This window comes from Notechis scutatus, chromosome 1 (genome assembly GCF_049901735.1).
Source record: "Notechis scutatus isolate UNSWTSFEM ecotype Mainland chromosome 1, rNotScu1.2, whole genome shotgun sequence".
In the NCBI taxonomy this organism is placed as follows: domain Eukaryota; kingdom Metazoa; phylum Chordata; class Lepidosauria; order Squamata; family Elapidae; genus Notechis; species Notechis scutatus.
This window is the reverse complement of record NC_142009.1, coordinates 191,533,677-191,552,088: the sequence shown is the minus strand read 5'-3', so window position 1 is coordinate 191,552,088 and position 18,412 is coordinate 191,533,677. Positions and strand designations below refer to the sequence as shown.

General features: G+C 36.9%; 1 protein-coding gene across 1 annotated transcript in view; it reads right to left on the bottom strand.

Annotated features, from left to right (window-relative positions):
* The window catches only part of ABCB11 (ATP binding cassette subfamily B member 11), a 105,141-nt gene that overhangs the window by 79,742 nt on the left and 6,987 nt on the right, over positions 1-18,412 (bottom strand). The window contains exons 2-6 of the mRNA XM_087949788.1: positions 13,153-13,247; positions 11,527-11,548; positions 10,039-10,083; positions 8,057-8,105; positions 6,751-6,992 (exon numbers count right to left, since the gene is read on the bottom strand). Of these exons, the coding sequence (XP_087805914.1) occupies positions 6,751-6,992; positions 8,057-8,105; positions 10,039-10,083; positions 11,527-11,548; positions 13,153-13,228 (434 nt within the window). The 5' untranslated portion in view covers positions 13,229-13,247. The remainder of the gene's footprint in view (positions 1-6,750; positions 6,993-8,056; positions 8,106-10,038; positions 10,084-11,526; positions 11,549-13,152; positions 13,248-18,412) is intronic.

Here is an 18,412-nt window from a genome sequence, read left to right as displayed (position 1 = left end):
TCGTACCTATTTCCTATATTCTTACTCATGTTTATACCTATATCTATTACCTTGTAAGCGACTGACAAATAAAAAATAAATAAATAAAAAATAAAAAACAATTCAGCCTAGATAGTTGTTAAGTGAGTTTTGCCCCATTTTATGACCTTTCCTGCCACAGTTGTTAAGTGTATCACTGCAGTTGTTAAGTTAGTATCATGTTTGTTAAGTGAATCTTGCTTCCCCATTAACTTTGTTTGGTCACAAAAGATGATCACATGACTCCAGGACACTGCAACCGTCATAAATACATCCCTCATTTTGATCATGTGACGATGGGGATGGCGCAACAGGCATAAGTGTAATAAACAGTCATGAGTCACTTTTTTTCAGTGCCATTGGAACTTCAAACAATCACTAAATGAATGGTTGTAAGAAGGGGATTATCTGTATCATAAGTCAATATAAAGTCTGACATTTATTTATTACTCCCAAAACAATAAAATAAAGCGTTAGGATTAACAAACACATATACTTTTCAAAAATCAAAACAAAAGCTACAAACAATGAGAATATTACAACAAGAATATCCTTATGCAAAAGAAATAAAACTGAAAAAGCATATCTAAGCTCATATATTACATAAAGCCAGGGGTGGGATTCTACCGGTTCTGTCCAGCTCTACAGAACCGGTAGCTCTGAAGAGCAGCAGACACAGAACTGGTTCTGTGTCTGCTGCTGTTTTGGCCCACCCGCCTGCCTGGGCTCTTACCTGTCCTTTATTTCCTGCTTTTTCAACCACAGCTGCTTTGCTCAGCACAGCTGCGGTTGAAAAAGCAGGAAAAAAGGGCTTTTCCAACCGCTACACACCCACACGCAGCACTGCTCAGCTGTCCGGGCAGTTCAGCAGGTCATAAATTGCACTCACACCATGCAAAGCAATAGAACTGGTAGTTATACCAGTCGGATCCCATCCCTGCATAAAACTGCACCTAAACATCTATTTCCTTATTTTTTGCACAATAGATTATTGCCATTGTACCTGTTTAATGCATGTGATTTTTACACACTGGGAAAAAACACTACAGGTATTCCGGAGGTCAGCCTTGATACCTCCCTAGTCACTCTTTTAGGCTATAAAAAAATAATTGTAGTGTTTTTCCCAATGTGTGAAACAACATGCAAGATGAGTCGTGGTGACACAGTGGTTAAAATGCAGTACTGCAGGCTAATTCTGCCGACTGCAGGCAGTTGGGCAATTCGATCCCGATGGGGCTCAAGGTTGACTCAGCCTTCCATCCTTCCGTAGTCAATAAAATGAGGACCCAGATTGTTGGGGGAAATATGCTGACTTTGTAAACCATTTGGAGAGGGCTGTAAAGCACTGTGAAGTGGTATAAAAGTCTAAGGGCTATTGTTATAAGAGCGCCAGGCATTTTCCTTGCCATGTCTACAAGAGACATGTTGAAAAAAAAAAAATAAGAATTTCCTTTAAAAATTCCACCTTGATATTTTTCCTTTTTTTCCTAGGCAAGAGTAACCAAGCCATCTTCCCAGCAACCTTTTTTCCTCCTGTGTATGCAAATGAGCATTTCCATGCAGGAGAGGTTAAGGAAACCTCATTCTGATTAAATCTATGAGAATGAGTTGAAATTTGACTGCAATAAAAACTCTGAATGTAACTTTCCATTGTTGCAATTCAGAGAGACTCTGATTCCAATTCAAGTTACTGCAAGAATCAATTTGTCAAAATATATATTCCTAGGCTAAAATAGGGAAGACCAAACTGCTTGAAGCTACTTCAATCTCAGTTTGGGGGAAATTAGGATGAAAATATTAAGCACGTCTGCTTTTTTTCAGAGCAAAACTAAAGTCTACTCTAGGGACCAATTCGAATGGAATCTATGGGACCTTTTTCTATGTGAGGTACACACAAAAAAGATGGTGTCAAATCTCATATCATCAAGGTTTGCCATAAGACAAAAAAATATCTGTGGGAACTAATTATTAATCACATCATATCGTTTGCAAAATAAAACAAACTGCAGAGTTTAACGTAATATTATTGACAAAGATATCCATCAAATATTAACAATTTCTTACAAACATCATCAAGCCCTCATTTAAACAATCTCCACTAAAGCTGGAACAACCAGACTAATTGAAAATGGGGGGAGGGTATACGATAATTTTTGGTCCCAGCCATCATTTTATTACTATCCTAAGCTTCCTTTTAGGCAACAGTGACAGTCAACCTCCACAATCTTTATAGAAGGAAAAACAGAAAACAGACAGAAATCAAAACCTTTTTCTCCCCAAACCCATCTTGCCATTTTCTCAGGCAACAAATCAACCACATGATTTTCCCTTCTTCAACACTTGCAGAAAGGGAACCCAACACTCCATCTTGACTACTATCGCTCCGTGCAAAGCAACTTCATTCGGTTTAGACTGAAGATCAGAGATTCAAAAAACGCCTGTGTTTTCATTTAAATTCGCAATAAAAGATTCCAGGGCAAACCTGTTCAATTTTAGCTTGCTATTCTTTCAGCCATTTCCCAAAGCCTGAAATTGCCCTACTCAAAAGCTGATCTAAGAAAAAGAGCATCCGTAGGGAGTGGATGAAAAAAACCAAGACGATGGGTACCATTGAAGTCCTGTCCTTTCTTTTGCATTTGTAACAAACACAGTAAAAGGGGGCAGGGTTTTGATTGCACTGTTGTGGAGGATATCCCTTTCAGAATGTATGTACTAATCAATCCTGAGCCCATATACAGAGTGCCAATAGCTAAGTGGGCAGAACAAGCGGGACCACTCTAACATCTGATCAATGCAAGAGACAGCAAAGTGAAGGCTTGTGGTGACCACAACACATGTGATGACCTGAGATAAGGCACGAAGGCCACACAGCCAGTTGAGAATTCAACCCCCCCTTTTTTTGGTAAATTTTATTTGCATTTTCACAAAGAGAAAAAAATACAAATAAAACATCTTTTTTGAAAGCAGCGTAATCCCGGGTTACATTTCTTCGTACAGATGCAAATTCAGGTTCATGCTCATTTTTATATTCTATTCCATATCTTATTACTATTTTACATTTTCTGCATAGCTTCTCCCCTCTTTTAATTTTCTCAATTTTATTTTAATTATCTCATCTCAATTCAAATCATTGTATTTATATTTTTTGTCTGTCCTGTTTCAATTATCTATTATCTTTTCTCATTAAACAAAATTTCTCCTGTAGTTACTGATTGGAGTATGACGCCTTTATATCTTTTCCCTAAAATTGTAACATTCAATATAATACATAACTTCCATTCGGATTCTGCTTGGTACATTCTTAAAATACACACTGTATTCTTAAAAAAAGAAAAAAATTTATAAATGTATATAATTAAAACAACATTCCATTCCAATTCAATTCTATCATTAATATTAATATTCATTAAAGTCTTAACATCTTTAACATTACTTTTCAATTAAATATCATACTTCTATGGGAACAATTATAAGCTTTCCATAGTTAATTCCCCCCCTTCACTTATATTTTATAAAACATTAACTAATTAAAATGTTCCCGTTCCTTCCTAATTCAATTTTCTCATTTATTTTATTTCACTTATTTTATTCACAAACATTTCACTAAATTACACTAACTATTTTATCCCTCATTTTAATCATACGTTGTTTCCAATTTTCTAAAGTTATTTCTATTACTAATATAACAATACAATCTTATGTACCTTTACAGAATCCCTTTTTCAGTTAGATTTTCACCCATTATCTCTAAATAGGTCCTGTTTCTCTATATCTTGCTCCAGTCCTTTGTAACTTCTTTTCCTTTCCTTCTTCCCTTTCTTCTTCTCTCTCCCCTTTTTACCCCCTTGTCTCTCTACTTTTATTTCTCTCTTCTGTATTCCCCTTTTCTGTTGCTTTCCAGTATTATACTTATTTTTTGAATTATTTTTCTTTTCTTTGGTTGGTTTTTTAAGTCTTAAATTCTCCATTCTCTTTCCCCCCTTTCCTTTTTCTTCCCCACATAAAATTGCTTGTTCATTAAAGATGGCTTCTTCTTTGTCCCAGTCTTCTTGTTTTGCAGTCGTTTCTTGTTGTTTCTCGTAGTTACAGATCTCCATTTCTAAGAATTGAAAAATGAAGCCAAAAGAACCCTTCCCTTCTTGTGCATCTTCTTTGTACTTTTTAAGTTCCATTTTCAATTCATCCAGAAGTGGTGCCATTGTATAAATTTTTAAACAACCACCCGATTAATTTTAGTCATTCAAATATAATAACCAAGAATCCAAAGATCACCAAATAATCCAAATACACGCAAGCTGTTTCTTTTTTGCTCTTTTTTTCACTTTCTCTTCCTGGGGTTACTATTTAGTTGCAAAGTTTTAGTTAAAATGTATCTTTTAGAAGTCTTGTTGAAGTTTTACTGTAGATTCTTTTTAATCCCAGGCAGTCTCCTCCTTCTTCCAGATCCTGCCCTTATTCTTTTTCTCTCCCTTCCTGCTTATGAAAAAGAAAATTTTTAATGTCCAGAAATCTTTACTGTCCCTTTGGCATTTTGTTTTATTTTCAGCTTAATTGCCTATTGATGTCAAAGCGGATTTTTCCGATTTCTTATTTAAGTCTCTTAGTTGTCAGTATAGGGAAGGAGAGAGAAGGAAAAAAAAGCCAAACCTTTCCCTTTTCCCTTTCCTTTGCTGCTTCCGACTTTTCTTTGGGAGCGATGTTATTTTTTGTAAGTTTAAATTCCAGGGTACCTTAGTTGTTGCTTTTACAATTTAACCTGGTCAGCCAAAACTTTCACTTCTTATCTTCCTCCTGCACATTCTTTTCCGGTCAAGTTCTTTTTTGTGGTGGCCATTTCTGATCACCGCTGCAACCGCCTTCGGGAAAGGGAGTAATGGCCTGCTGAGGAGGAGAGATGCGGCTCTCCTCAACCCTGCTGGTGGTCTTTCCCCTCTTCACCACCTCTACGGGGTGGCTTAGCCCCGAAACCAGCCAGCTCGGGGCGCTCCAGCGGCGAGCCCAGACAGAAACCGCGCACAATCGTGGATTTCTGTCTGTCACCGAAGCCCTTCAAACCGGAAGTCCAACCCCCCTTTTTAATGCTCCAAATTTCCCCTCAAATGCTCCTACGTTCTTGGCAAGTCTCAGAGCAAAGTGCACACACACATGGCAGCCTCTGGCTGCACGCAGTCCAGCAAAACAAAGGAACGGGGAAATGAGTCCATGAAACAAGGAACAAACATTGAGTCCACAAAAGTAAGGAACAAGGCACTGAGTCCATGAGATAAAGAAGAAGTAAGGAAGAAGCAACCAGTCCTGCAAACTCCAAATGTCTGTAACAGCACACCAAATTCTACCAATTCAGCATTTGTTCCTGACAGTCCCCAGGTGTGCCTTATGAAGAGGGGCAGGGCACTCTCTTCCCGAGTCATTGGGTCAGCCTGCGCTGTTCCCGCCTTCTCTCCACTCTCCGTGCTCAGGGAATTCCTATTCCCTGAGCATAGGAGGGGGCGGTCCTTGCTCATTGCCTGAGCTCCATTACTCCTCATGTCCACTGCTTGCCCTCTCTCGGTCATCTTGCCCCCATTCCTCCCTGCTAACAAGCCGTCCCAATCCTGAGGAGCCCTCCCCACATTCCTCCAAAGCCAATGAAGCCGGCCCCTCCATTGGCTCCAGCTCTCCACAGATTTAGCCTCTGATGGGGGCATGACAACACAGAAGAAAGGTGCTTTTTCAAGAGACAACTGGACTTTCTTGTTATTCTTTGAAGACATTTCACTTCTCATCCAAGAAGCTTTTTCAGTGCTAGAGTAGAAGAAGCCTCTTGGATAAGAAGCAAAAGGTCTTCAAAGAATAACAAGAAAGTCCAGTTGTCTCTTGAAAAAAAACACTTTTGGGACAACCATGACTTGGATGACTGAGAAGCTCCATAAACAGAGAAGAAACTTAAAAGTCTACTAGTCAACCCTTCTTCAGCTTCTCTGCATATGGAATTGAAATTGCAATATGCATAGCGTCTATGACAACCACAGAAGCATAGAAATCTGCAAGGCCACCCTTTGGTTAGCAAACTGCTTTGATGTGATGGTTCAATTACACCACCGAATCAAGTCACCCTTTTGAAGTTTTGCATAATGAAATGCACTTCACATTTAGTCTGGTTTTTGGATCCTGGATCCAAGTGTTCTGTGGAGATCACTTTCTAACCTGTGGCTTTAGAATTTGAAGCCTAAAAGGATACACCCTGAAGCTTAATGCACTAGATGTATTATTCTTACTTCCCCTGCAAGATAATAGAAACTGAGGAGGGAAAGTGACAGAACAATGCAGATTTCCCTCTTTATTTCAGGATAATCGTTAACTCTTGAAAACAGTGATTGCACAATGCAATGTTTTGAAATCTTCTGTTAAAGTCAATAGTTCTTCTAAATTTTAATGCCAGTGTGGGTGGCCATAGATTATTAACACAAGCGCTTATCAACTCTTGAATAAGTAGCAATATCTCCTATCTTTGGAGAAGTGTTAAGATCTGTTTGAAACCCAAATGAGGTGGAATGTGTTCAAACACTTTCGTTTTTAATACATTAACTTCTCTAACCACAGAGGCTGCAAATCCAGCACTTAGTTTAATGGAATAATTAGCTGCCAAAAGTAGGCCAAACTGTTGGCTGATTTAGATAACCCACTAGATAAGCTTCCAAAGAACTGAGGTGTGCCATTTGATAAAGCTGAAAATATTTTGTGCTCACTCACCCACAACTTATTGATGCATTACTGACATTCTGAGGATAGGAGCTGTTAATCCAAACTATTGTGTTATTCATGCACCCTTTGTTTGGGTCCTGCAGCTCTTGTTTTTCAATGTCATATTGAATAAATGTGTCCGTCATGATCCCAAAAACAATCAGCATGGCTGGCTGGGCTGTTCCATGAAGAATGGCACAGATAGCCCCTGAAAGCATCATCAGTATCTCAGATGAAGAAGCAAATCTGAACTGTAAGGAATAAGAGGCAGAGTTTGTTCATCAGTAGTTTTCACATCATTTGCTTTTATCGTACTAATCTATTATTTTTATAAACTATATAGCATTGCATCCTTTCAAGTGAAACAGGTCCCTGTTCCCAACTTCAGTAATAGAGGACCTTCTCAATTAAATTCCCCCAGCACAGATAATTGTAAAGATAATCCTCACTTAGTTACCACAAACTGGGGCCAGCAACTTGGTCATTAACTGGAATGGTGGTTGCTAAGTGAAATCATAACTGGGCTTACAATCTTCAGATTTCTTTTGCTTTATAGACCTGCAAAAGATTGTAAATGTGAAGACTGATTTTTTTTCATCACAGCTGTAACTGTGAAGAGTTGCTAAAGGAAGCAGATGCTAAATGAAGAGTAAAACCAGTAAAATATTGAGGGAAGAAAAGAGACTTGGTTTTGTGTAGTGAAATGACTGGACTTCACTTTTGATTCTGAAAACCACTTTCCAGGCTGCACTTCTGTCATTGTTTTTCTGTCTGGTTTCAGTCTGCAAATGTTGAGATTTGAGAAAGTGAAGGCCTTCCCTTCTCTTCTTCCACCCCCTTGATTTGATACCATCGTTCACAAACTGATGATACAGGAACTCAGGTTAGATACACAGTCTTAACAGATGGTGCAGAATGTATATACATGCAAACACAAACATACATGTATCTTTCTGTTCAGTTCAGTATCTGATTCTCAGAGATTGCCTGGACATTGGCATTGGCAAAGGTTTTCAAAAGTGTTATACGGTAGTCTCCTTCTTAGGTCTGAGAGAAAGTGACTGCCCAAGATAGCTTTTTGTCAAAGGTGGGCCCAGAACTCCAATTTCTAGCCTGATGCCTCAACCTCCTCCAAGATGGCCCTCATAAATATAATAACAGAGTGCTTTCTTGGAAAACTGAACTTTTGTTTCTATTTTGATTGGACTAGGTTCTGCAACAGATGAAATGGTGGTAGTAGATAACAAAGTTTGTGAGCCTTGCTCTCAAGAAACATATTATATGTGAAAAATAATGACAACCAGAATGCTATTACCAGCTGAAAGAATCCAATCCGAATCGCATCTTTTTTCTTGTCTGGTATCCTTTAAAGAAAGAAAAACATGGGGCATTATACATATGGTTTTTCTCCTTCTAGTAGATCTGCCAGGACCTTCTTCAAACATCCCAAGATGGAAGACAATGTTTCTCTAGTAGCAGTTTTGCCTCACAGATGACTCCCGTTCAAATCAATCCAACAGATAAAATATTTCTCAGAGATGGAGAAGCTCCTTCCTTTTTTGCTTCCTATCTTACAACCCACAGAAGTTGTAGAACATAGAATATAGAATAACACAATTGGAAGGGAACTCGAAGGTCATCTAGTCCAACCCCCGCTTGAGCAGGAGAGTCTATTCCAAATATTAGCCTCTACCTAGGATCGAACTCACAGCCTCCTGATTGTAAGGTTAAATAGGAGGTGCTGTTTTTCTCTTGCAGCCCTGATGCTGTTAAATGGCCTCCTCAGGAAGATCAGGCTAGTTCCCACTCTACTGATTTTAAGGAAATTTTAAAGCCTGAACTGCTTCAGAGAGCCGTTTCCTGAGCTGAGACTGACATTGTTATCTTTAGTTTTATATACTACCATGTCTTTGTTGTATTATTCTTGCACTGTGCACATTCTGAATTGTACCTTTTTCTTGTAATCTGCTAAAAGTCATTTGGATTGCAGCAGCATGGAAATATGCTTCATAAATAAAATGCCTAAGCATCGTTGTACGAATTTGGTTTTCATAGGTCTCATCAGTTAATTGATGGAACATTAAACCCGTTGCAGTAACATATAAAAGAGTTACACCCTTATTCTGATATCCGTAACTTTTTGGAAAGAAGTACTTTGTTGATGCATGTTAAAATCAAAGGGGAATTTTGCTAATGGCTGCATAAACGGGCAATTATGGGAGTTGAAGTATCTGGTAATTGGAAAATAACAGGTTGGGGAAATTGATTTAATCTGAAGAGGTTAGTTTGAATTTTCTGAAAAGGTCAAATTAGTAGCTCACAACTGACATCATCACCAATTCATATCTTTACATTCTTATTCAGCTTCCTTACTTTTTGAACTTTTTACATATTAGCTACTCCTTACTGCTGTCTCAAGTGATTCTGCGGTTGCCTTGCACTCAAGCAAATTTGAAGGAGCTGGAGAAACACTAGAACTTGAGGAAGTATTAGTATAACCTTGATTTCCAAATTGTGGAGAGTAATTGTCCCACGTTATATAAAAGTGGGCAGTATCTAACATGCTAAATCTGAACTCCACATATTTAAAAAAAAAACTGACTACAGACTAGAACTGGGTCAGAAGAAGGCAACAAAATGAAAATAGAGGACAAGTCCTAATAAGGATCTGGGGAAAGAAGGCTGAGGAGATAACATGATTCTGGAGTTCTTTGAGTTCTGGAGAAGTATCTTGTAGAAAAGGACTCTGGGTGATTTTCTGCAGAACCAGATTCTTAAATTACAAGAGGACAGATTTTGTACATTGGAATAAACTTCTTCATGATAACAGTACTTCAGAAACTGAACAATTATTCAGAGGAGGGTCAAGCTATCGCTCTGGCTTTTGTACATCAAACCAAGGGTTGGACTTGGTGACCTAATGAAGAGGTCTTCTGATTATGATTTCGTAAGCCTCGTCCTGAAGTAGATAAGGGAAATGATTGACGTACTGAATGGTTACATAAGGACACGCAGGCAACTGTTTCCAGAGAAAGAGAAAGATGTAGGAAATAATTAGTCCAAAGGCTATGATTCAAAGAATAAGAGTCTTTTTTAAAGAACTGGTTGATATTTTAAGCAGAAGCCAAGCCAGCTTGTTCAGGTATCAGAATAAGGACTACTTAATATTTTGCATTACCATATTAAAATGTTTTATTTTCTGGGCATTATTTTATCCTGCCTTCTTCTCCCGAAAAGCTTAATGGAATGAATGAAATCAGCAAAAGCACTTTTAGAAAAGAAGAAAATTTGTCTTACTTTGCATTGTTCTTTGAAGAGGCTTCATTTTTCCCACCAAAATTCCTGCAAAAAGCAATACATTTTTCTCCTTGGGAACAAGATTAACAGTCCAATTCTGTTCAGAGTCTGATAATCATCTTCCTCCAAATATAGTCTGCAGCTTTGTGTGTGTGTGTGTGTGTGTGTGTGTATGTGTGTGTTAGAGTTCAATAAGAATATTATCTTTAAAAGAAATATTATTTGAAAAGCCTTGAAATACAAAGAAAGTGGGTTTTATTCAGAATGAGCTTTAAATGTAATCAAAAGCCTGTTTCAGTATGTTTTTCTTTTCCTTCAAAAGAGAGTGGAATTCAGGACCACACTTAATATACTTGGCATGCTGATTATTGATGAAGGTTGAGCACAGCGGGAAAACTGGCAGGAGTGGGAATGAGGTGAGGGGTTGTCCAAATCTCTAATAGAATACTTTACTTCAGAGGTGGTGTTCAGCAGGTTCTGGCCAGTTCTGGAGAACCGGTAGCAGAAATTTTGAGTAGTTCAGAGAACCGGCAAATCCCACCTCTGACTGGAGATTTTACAGTATCCTTCCCCTGTCACGCCCACCAAGCCAGAACTGGTAGTAAAAAATTTTGAATCCCACCACTGCTTTACTTTGGTGAAGGTTTGGACAAAGCACTGCTTTGAACCTGAGCAACAGGGTTCCGGCTTCTAAACAGCAGAGCAAAACAGCTGCTTCGTTGGATTTGTGGGTTGAAGCAAGGACATACACCATGGGTGTCAAACTCAAGGCCCAGGGGCCAGATCCGGCCTGTACCGTACTTAGATCTGGCCCATGGGGCCGCCCTAGAAACAGCAAAGGACCGGCCTGCAGTGCCTCTGCACGACCCTCCTGAGGTGCAATTTGGCCACGACAGCCTCCTGCAGTCCTCTGCTGGTGAAAACGGAACCCAGGCAGGCTGCTCGCAGCTCCCCGAACTCCGTTTTCATCGGCAGAGGCCTGCAGGAGGCTGTCGCAGATGAAAACAGAACCTCGATGAGTGACTTTGAGCTGGCTATGCCCACCCTGGCCATCTCTATCCAAAGCCCCCCCAGGTCAAACACAACTCTGATGTGGCCCTCAATGAAAAGAAGATTGACACCCCTGGTATACACATATAGAAGGGTATTCCTAGCTAAGGTAATCCCTAGAATAGGGCCTTTGCATTGCACAAAATGCCTCAATGAAGTCCTCGCACAGGACCTTCACAAGGTATGGGACCCAACATACTCAGAGGATCCAAGAGTCTGTCAGAGAGCAAAACAGCTTAGAATATAAACGTTGAGAGGTGAGCATGCTCAGCGACCAAGGGATGTAGAGAGGGGATGAGGAGGGACGAGAGACAGAGAAAATGAGCTGGAATATCCTAAGAAATAGCCAGAGTAGATGACATTTAGAAGAATTAGAAGCTCCACATCCAACATATTTTGCAGATCTCACTTCTACACCCTTCTAGAGCTCTGACTTACTTTGCTTTCCTGATGCCATTATCTGTTGGGGAAGAAATACACGGAAGTTAATATGGAAGTAAAATCTTTAGCGAGATATTTTTCTTTCTCCTACCAATCACTATATGCATATACTTGCTTCTGGCTTTCTTCACTACATTAACCTTTTCATTGAGCAATGCAGTGCTTGACTTTTGTAAAACTTCAGAATAGACCAAATTGAAACATCTTCAGTTTTGGTTTTGTTTCACTAAACTGGTTCCTTAGGCACGAGGAAGAACGACAAAGAGGTTAGTTTTGACCTTTGTCTTTTTAAGAGGAGTAGGAGGAAAACTACTTCCTCAAGGAAAAAACAATCCAGTTACCTTTTGAAAAAAGCACTTTTGAGATAGGAGGAAAACTGGCTTTCTACATTTAACTAATTCAAAAATCCTTGTATGACGCCTCCTCAAATCCCTTATGCTTTCAGTTATCTTGCCTTTGCCTACTCAAACATCTAACTCTGCCCATTTTATAAAGCATTTTATTTTAGATTTCCACCCTGCTTTTTCTGGTGTGTTTTTTAAATAATCATGATGACTTAACAGTGAGTGAAAAAAAATACAAAATGAGAATATTAATACAGTTACAATTGGAGTTGAAATTAAACATTAAAATGCATTAACTATTATAAGTTTGGTAGATGTCTTTTTTTTTCTATCTTCCTGAATATTGGGCCAAACACAGCTTCCCAGGGAGTATGTCCTTCCACCTGATAATTTCTCAGGAGAAGGCCCCTTCTAGTGTAACAGGCAGGCAGAGTTTTGGCAGTAGGGAAGGGGAAAGGTCCTTAAAAAGACCTTTTCTACTGACCTAGCTAGGTAACCAGGCAGGTAAACGCCTGGACTCCAAGCCATTAAGAGCTTTAAAGATAATACTGATATCTTTAAGGCTAGATGTTCGATAAAGATAATGGCACTTTAAAAACAAAATCAGTCTATATACTGCATGTCCCTGTGAATATATCCTGCACTGCAGTCAAATGGCTACCGCAATTTACAAGTATACATTTATGTGAAAAACAGGGTGTGTGCAGGACTTTGGGTTTAAAGCAGGGGTGTCAAACTCGCAGCCGGCTGGGTGTATTTTCCCATTTTAGTGAAGGGGGGAAAAGTTGTGATAAATAATGTAACAACAGCGTGTCATCGCGAGTTCAACACCCCTGATTTAAAAGGAAAAATATGCATGGACTTGGAAGTATTCTTCTAGGAGAAGGTGCAACTTTAAAAAGCTGTTGAGAGGGTTTGTTTTTAAATTTTAGTTAAATCAGCAGACCAGTTTTGTTGTTTTCCGTTATGCAAGCATTATTCTATCCCCGTAAGCTGTTGAAGACTATTATTTATGCCAAAAAATTAGCAATCAGTCTTTTCATGACCATCTAATTTAACACACATTTGTTTAAATAAAGAAAAAGGGAGAAGATTTTATTTATGTTCCTGTAAATTAGGATCTAATCTATTGTTAATGTTACTTTACTATAACAAAGCAAAAGCAAAATAGTAGAGAAAACATTGTAATAAATTGTAAACATTGTAATAAACAATGACCATACAATAAATCATAATCAAGGAATGATATGAACAAATCAAGAAGTGTCCAAAGACTTACGTGACTCATTTGATTCAAAGGCCAAATTATCTTCTCCAATTCTCTTAATACTGCACAAAGTAACTGGTTCAGGCATGATCCGTTTCTTTCAATTCCTACAAAAATCCAAGAAATTGTGATTCTGTTGTGGGCTAACATCAGACTGTAGAATGAGCTTCAGTAACCTAGCAGGTCTCTTGTGCTTTGTGGCAGCCATTTATTTATTAAATAATAATAATAATAATCAAAACCTGTTAGTAGGTTGAATCTCAACAATAAACATCCACAGAATAACTAACTTTAAAAACAATATTTAATAACTGAAGTATGGATAAAATAATACAACTTATCAAAAGCAACAAAATAGGTGATATCTACAACCGAATGGAATTAAACAGCTCCATTTTAATAGTTTTCTGAAACTAACAAGGTAGGAGCTGATTAGATTTCAGGCTAGGGAGTTCAATAGCATCAGCATCATCACCAAAAAGCCACATCTGCAGCCTTCCATCCCATCATCAATCACCCAGAAATGGAGACTGCTAATAGATTTTCCCGGGAGCATCGATGAAATTGAGTGGAGGAGATGGTCCTGGAGATATCTCAGTGTCAAGCCACATAGGGTTTTAAAGGTCGAAACCAACACTTTGAATCGTCAAGGCACCTAACAGAGTGCAGAGGCCCAGGACACAAAGTGTACTGTGCTCATCTTGGTAATTTTCTGGCAACAATTAGGCCATCGCATTCTATACTAATTGAAGCTTCCAAGTGGTTTTGGTTTCAGGAGAGTAGTGATAAGGGCACAAGTCATTGTTGTGAGCTCCTCTTAATAAAGGATTATCCAATAATTCTTAGTATTCATTTGATTAAGGCACCCTTATATCCATTCAGCCCATCATTGCCCAATAAGTGCATCATGTGCAAAGTCATGGAATCAATCATTAACCAATCCATAACCCTCCACTTAGAGTCAACTAACTACTCTCCAAAAAACAATTTGGTTTCAGGAAAAAATTGTTCTGTAATCTATTCTACTTGACCAGGGTAAAGCAATAGATGCAATTTACATAGACTTCTGCAAAGCCTTTGATTCAGTGGTACAGGACAAACTACTGTAAAAACTAAACTCTTACGGCATTTCCGGATCCCTCCATAAGTGGAGTACTGTGTTCCTGTCAAGCAGGCAACAAATAGTAAAAATAGGGAGCGCTATATCAAGCCCTGCTCCAGTTAACAGTGGTGTCCCCCAAGGCAGAGTTCTAGGACCCACACTCTTTATACTCTATATAAACGACGTTTGCGATCACCTTATAAGCAACCGCATCCTATTCACTGATAACGTAAAACTATTCAACACAACCGACAATGCTACTGTCCTTCAAAGCAACCTTGATTATTGTTGAATTTTAGCATTTCTTTCTCTCCATATATCTTTTAAGTTTAATTCATCTGTCATTTTAAAAAAGGATTTAGGGAGAGTCTTCCTATTTTGTCATGTTGCTTTTGCTGTATAGTCCAGTTTATTGTCTACAATTCCATTGAAATCTCCCATCATAAGTATATTAACATAGTCCAGTCCAATTATTTTCATGTGTAAGTTTTTATAGAATTCTTCTTGTTTATCATTCGGGGCATAAATTGCAACCAAGAGCATTTTTGTATTATTATCCACTATTTCAACCATTAATACTCTTCCGTCTTCATCAGTATAAATCAGTTTTGCTGGAATGGTTTCTCTAATATACAAAACCACTCCTCTTTTCTTACAGTGAGTCAGAAAAGTAAATATTTTCCCTAATTTTGATCGTGCCAGTAATTGTTCATGTTGTTTTTTAATGTGAACTTCTTGTAGACAAATTATATCAAATTTTAGCTTCTCTAATTTGTAAAAAGTTTTTCTTCTTTTAGTAGCTGAATTCAGTCCATTTATATTCATGGAAATCAGTTTTTTTTCCTCCATGGTTATATTCAACAATATACTTTTTATTCCAATAGACATTTATCATGGTCCAGAATAGATATGATTTGGACATCAACGGAATTATTATCTAATATTCAAGAAATAAATATTGAAACAAGTACGTGGGCAGACCACAATCCAATGACAATTAAATGGAAAGGACAAAAAAGAAGATCTAGATGGACATTAAATAATACTATTTTAAAGGAAAAAAAATTTACACAATGGATGGAAAAAGAATTGGCCTTCTTCTTCAATGTAAACAAAAAAGAGGATACTTCAATACAGAATGTTTGGGATACAATGAAGGCATATGCAAGAGGATTAATAATATAATATATAAAGAAAAAGAACATTAGGAAGAGGCATATGATTAAAGCTCTAGAAGATGACCATAAAAAACTAGAAAAAGAATGACAGAAAACGCCACAGAAAAAAGATGTTAAACTCAAAATGGATATAATCAAACATAAAATGGATCAAGTAGAGAAAGAAGAAATGGCACAAAAAATTAGAAGTGCTAAACAGAACTATTTTGAAGATGCAAATAGGCCAGGTAGATGGCTAGCATATAAATTGAGAAAAGAGAAAGAATCAAGGAAAATATTACAGTTAATAGACGATCAAGGCCAAGTATGCTATGGTAATAAAGAGAAAAAGGCAATCATTCAAGATTTCTATGGACAACTATATAAACAGGAGGATCTTGATGAGGGAAAAATTAAACAATATTTACAAAATGCTAACCTACCTAAGATATCTGATGAAACTGGGAAAATGTTAGAAAGTGCTATAACAATGATGGAACTAACCGAAGCACTTAACAGACAGAACAATGGAAAAGCACCAGGACCAGATGGTCTCCCGGCAGAATTTTATAAAACATTACAAGAATCGTTGAGCACTTCACTGTTAGAAGTCATGAATGAAGTTATGATAAACAAGAAAATACCTAAAATATGGTCAGAAGCTTATATTACACTTATCCCAAAAGAAGGGGTTGACCCATTACAAATTAAGAACTATAGACCTATTTCCTTATTGAATGCAGATTATAAAATCTTTGCTTCAATCTTGGCAGAGAGGCTTAAAAAATACTTAAACAACTTTATTCACCCTGATCAGAATGGATTTTTACCAAAGAGACAAATTAAAGACAATATGAGGGTAATCCTGGACACATTGGAATATTATGAGGCGCACCCTGAAAAACAAATGGCTTTGATATTCTTAGATGCCCAAAAGGCATTTGATAATGTGAATTGGAGATTTATGTTATTATTATTGGAACAGATGGGCTTTGCTAGAAAATTTATCCAAGCAATAGAAGCCATATATTATAAGCAAACGGCAAAAGTAATGATAGATGGAGAATTTACAGACTCTATTAATATTAAAAAAGGTACAAGACAAGGATGCCCATTATCTCCTTTGTTATTTATATTGACTTTGGAAGTGCTAAATAGAAATATTAGAGAGGATACAAACATAAAAGGAATGAAAGTTAAAAAGGAGGAATTTAAACTGCAAGCCTTTGCAGATGACTTGGTTTTTATTTTGGAAGATCCTCTAGAGACAGCTTTAAAACTATTGGAAAAGATAGAGATGTATGGTGAGATGGCTGGCTTGAAAATAAATAAAGACAAAAGAAAGATTTTGACAAAGAACATGCTGTTAAGACAAAGAGAAGAGCTGGCAGACTTATTGAAAATTCAAGTTACGAACAAAGTTAAATATTTGGGGATATATTTGACGTCAAGATGTACTACACTGAAAGAGAATAACTATATTAAACTTAAGCAGCAGATAGCATCTGATCTGAAAAAATGGGAAAACTTACAATTGTCACTGATAGGTAGAATTTCAACAATTTCAACAATTAAGATGAATATTTTACCTAGAATGTTATATTTGTTTCAAACAATACCAATTAGGTTAGGTAAAGACTATTTTGAAGAATTAAATAAAATTGTGTTGAAGTATATATGGCAAGGTAAGAAAGCGAGAATAAAATTAAAACTTTTACAGGATGCTAGAACTAGAGGAGGATTTGGCCTTCCTAATTGGGAGTTGTATTATCAAGCTTCAAATTTAATGTGGGCTAAAGAATGGATAACGTTAAGAAAGACTAGATTGCTGGCATTAGAAGGACATGATTTACTATTGGGTTGGCATGCTTTTCTATGGTATAAGGGAACTAAATCACAGGGTTATTTTAGAAGGCATTATATACGGGAATCGTTATGGTTGAATTGGGAGAAAATTAAGAAACAATGTTATTTGAAAATTCCAGTTTGGTTATCAACTATTGAAGCTTTTTCTTATCCTATAATTTATAAAAAGGAACAAACAGTTAGATATGGGGAATTACTAGATGAAAAGGGTGAACTTAAAATGATGCAAAATTTAGAACAAGGTATAAAGATGAATTGGTTTTCATATGCGCAAATACATTCAAGGTATCTTAAAGATTCCAAAATGGAAGGATTTTATAACAAAATGACTGATTTAGATAGGATTTTGACAGGTACTGATGAAAAAGTGATTAAAAAATTATATAATTATTTGTTGGAAATTAAATTGGAGGATGAACAAGTTAAAGAAACGATGATTGCTTGGGGAAAGAATTTTGGATATGGGATTGACTTAGAGAAATGGCAAAAGTTGTGGTCTCAAAATTATAAAATGACAATGTCAACAGCATATAAAGAAAATTTGTATAAGATGTTTTACAGGTGGCATTTTCCTCCGACAAGAATAGCAAGAATGTTCAAGAACAAATCTGAAAAGTGCTGGAAATGTCATCAGATTCCTGGTTCATATTACCATATGTGGTGGACTTGTGAGGAGGCCAGGAAATACTGGACTAGAATTCGCATATGGTTGGAAAAAATGACAAAGAAACATATAGATTTGAAGCCAGAGATTTTTTTATTGGGAATCTTACCTGATACATATAATAAAAACTTTAAAAAAGTATTTGATTGTAAATGTATTAACAGCAGTGAGAATTGTATTTGCTAAAAATTGGAAGAGTGAGAAAATACCGTTAGAAGAAGAAATCATTAAGAAAATATTGGAATGTGCTGAAATGAGTAGATTGACATTTGAAATTAGAGAACAAGAAGATAAACAATTTTATGAAATTTGGGACCTTTTCTATCAATGGCTAGATAATAAAATATAATAATAGAATATTTAGAACTTTAGGAAACAATGAATACATATTTCTTTTTTTCTTTGATACTATCTTTATAAAATTTTATTAAGATAGACTTGGTATGACTTATGATTTGCTATAAAATAAATTAAGTGCTAGAA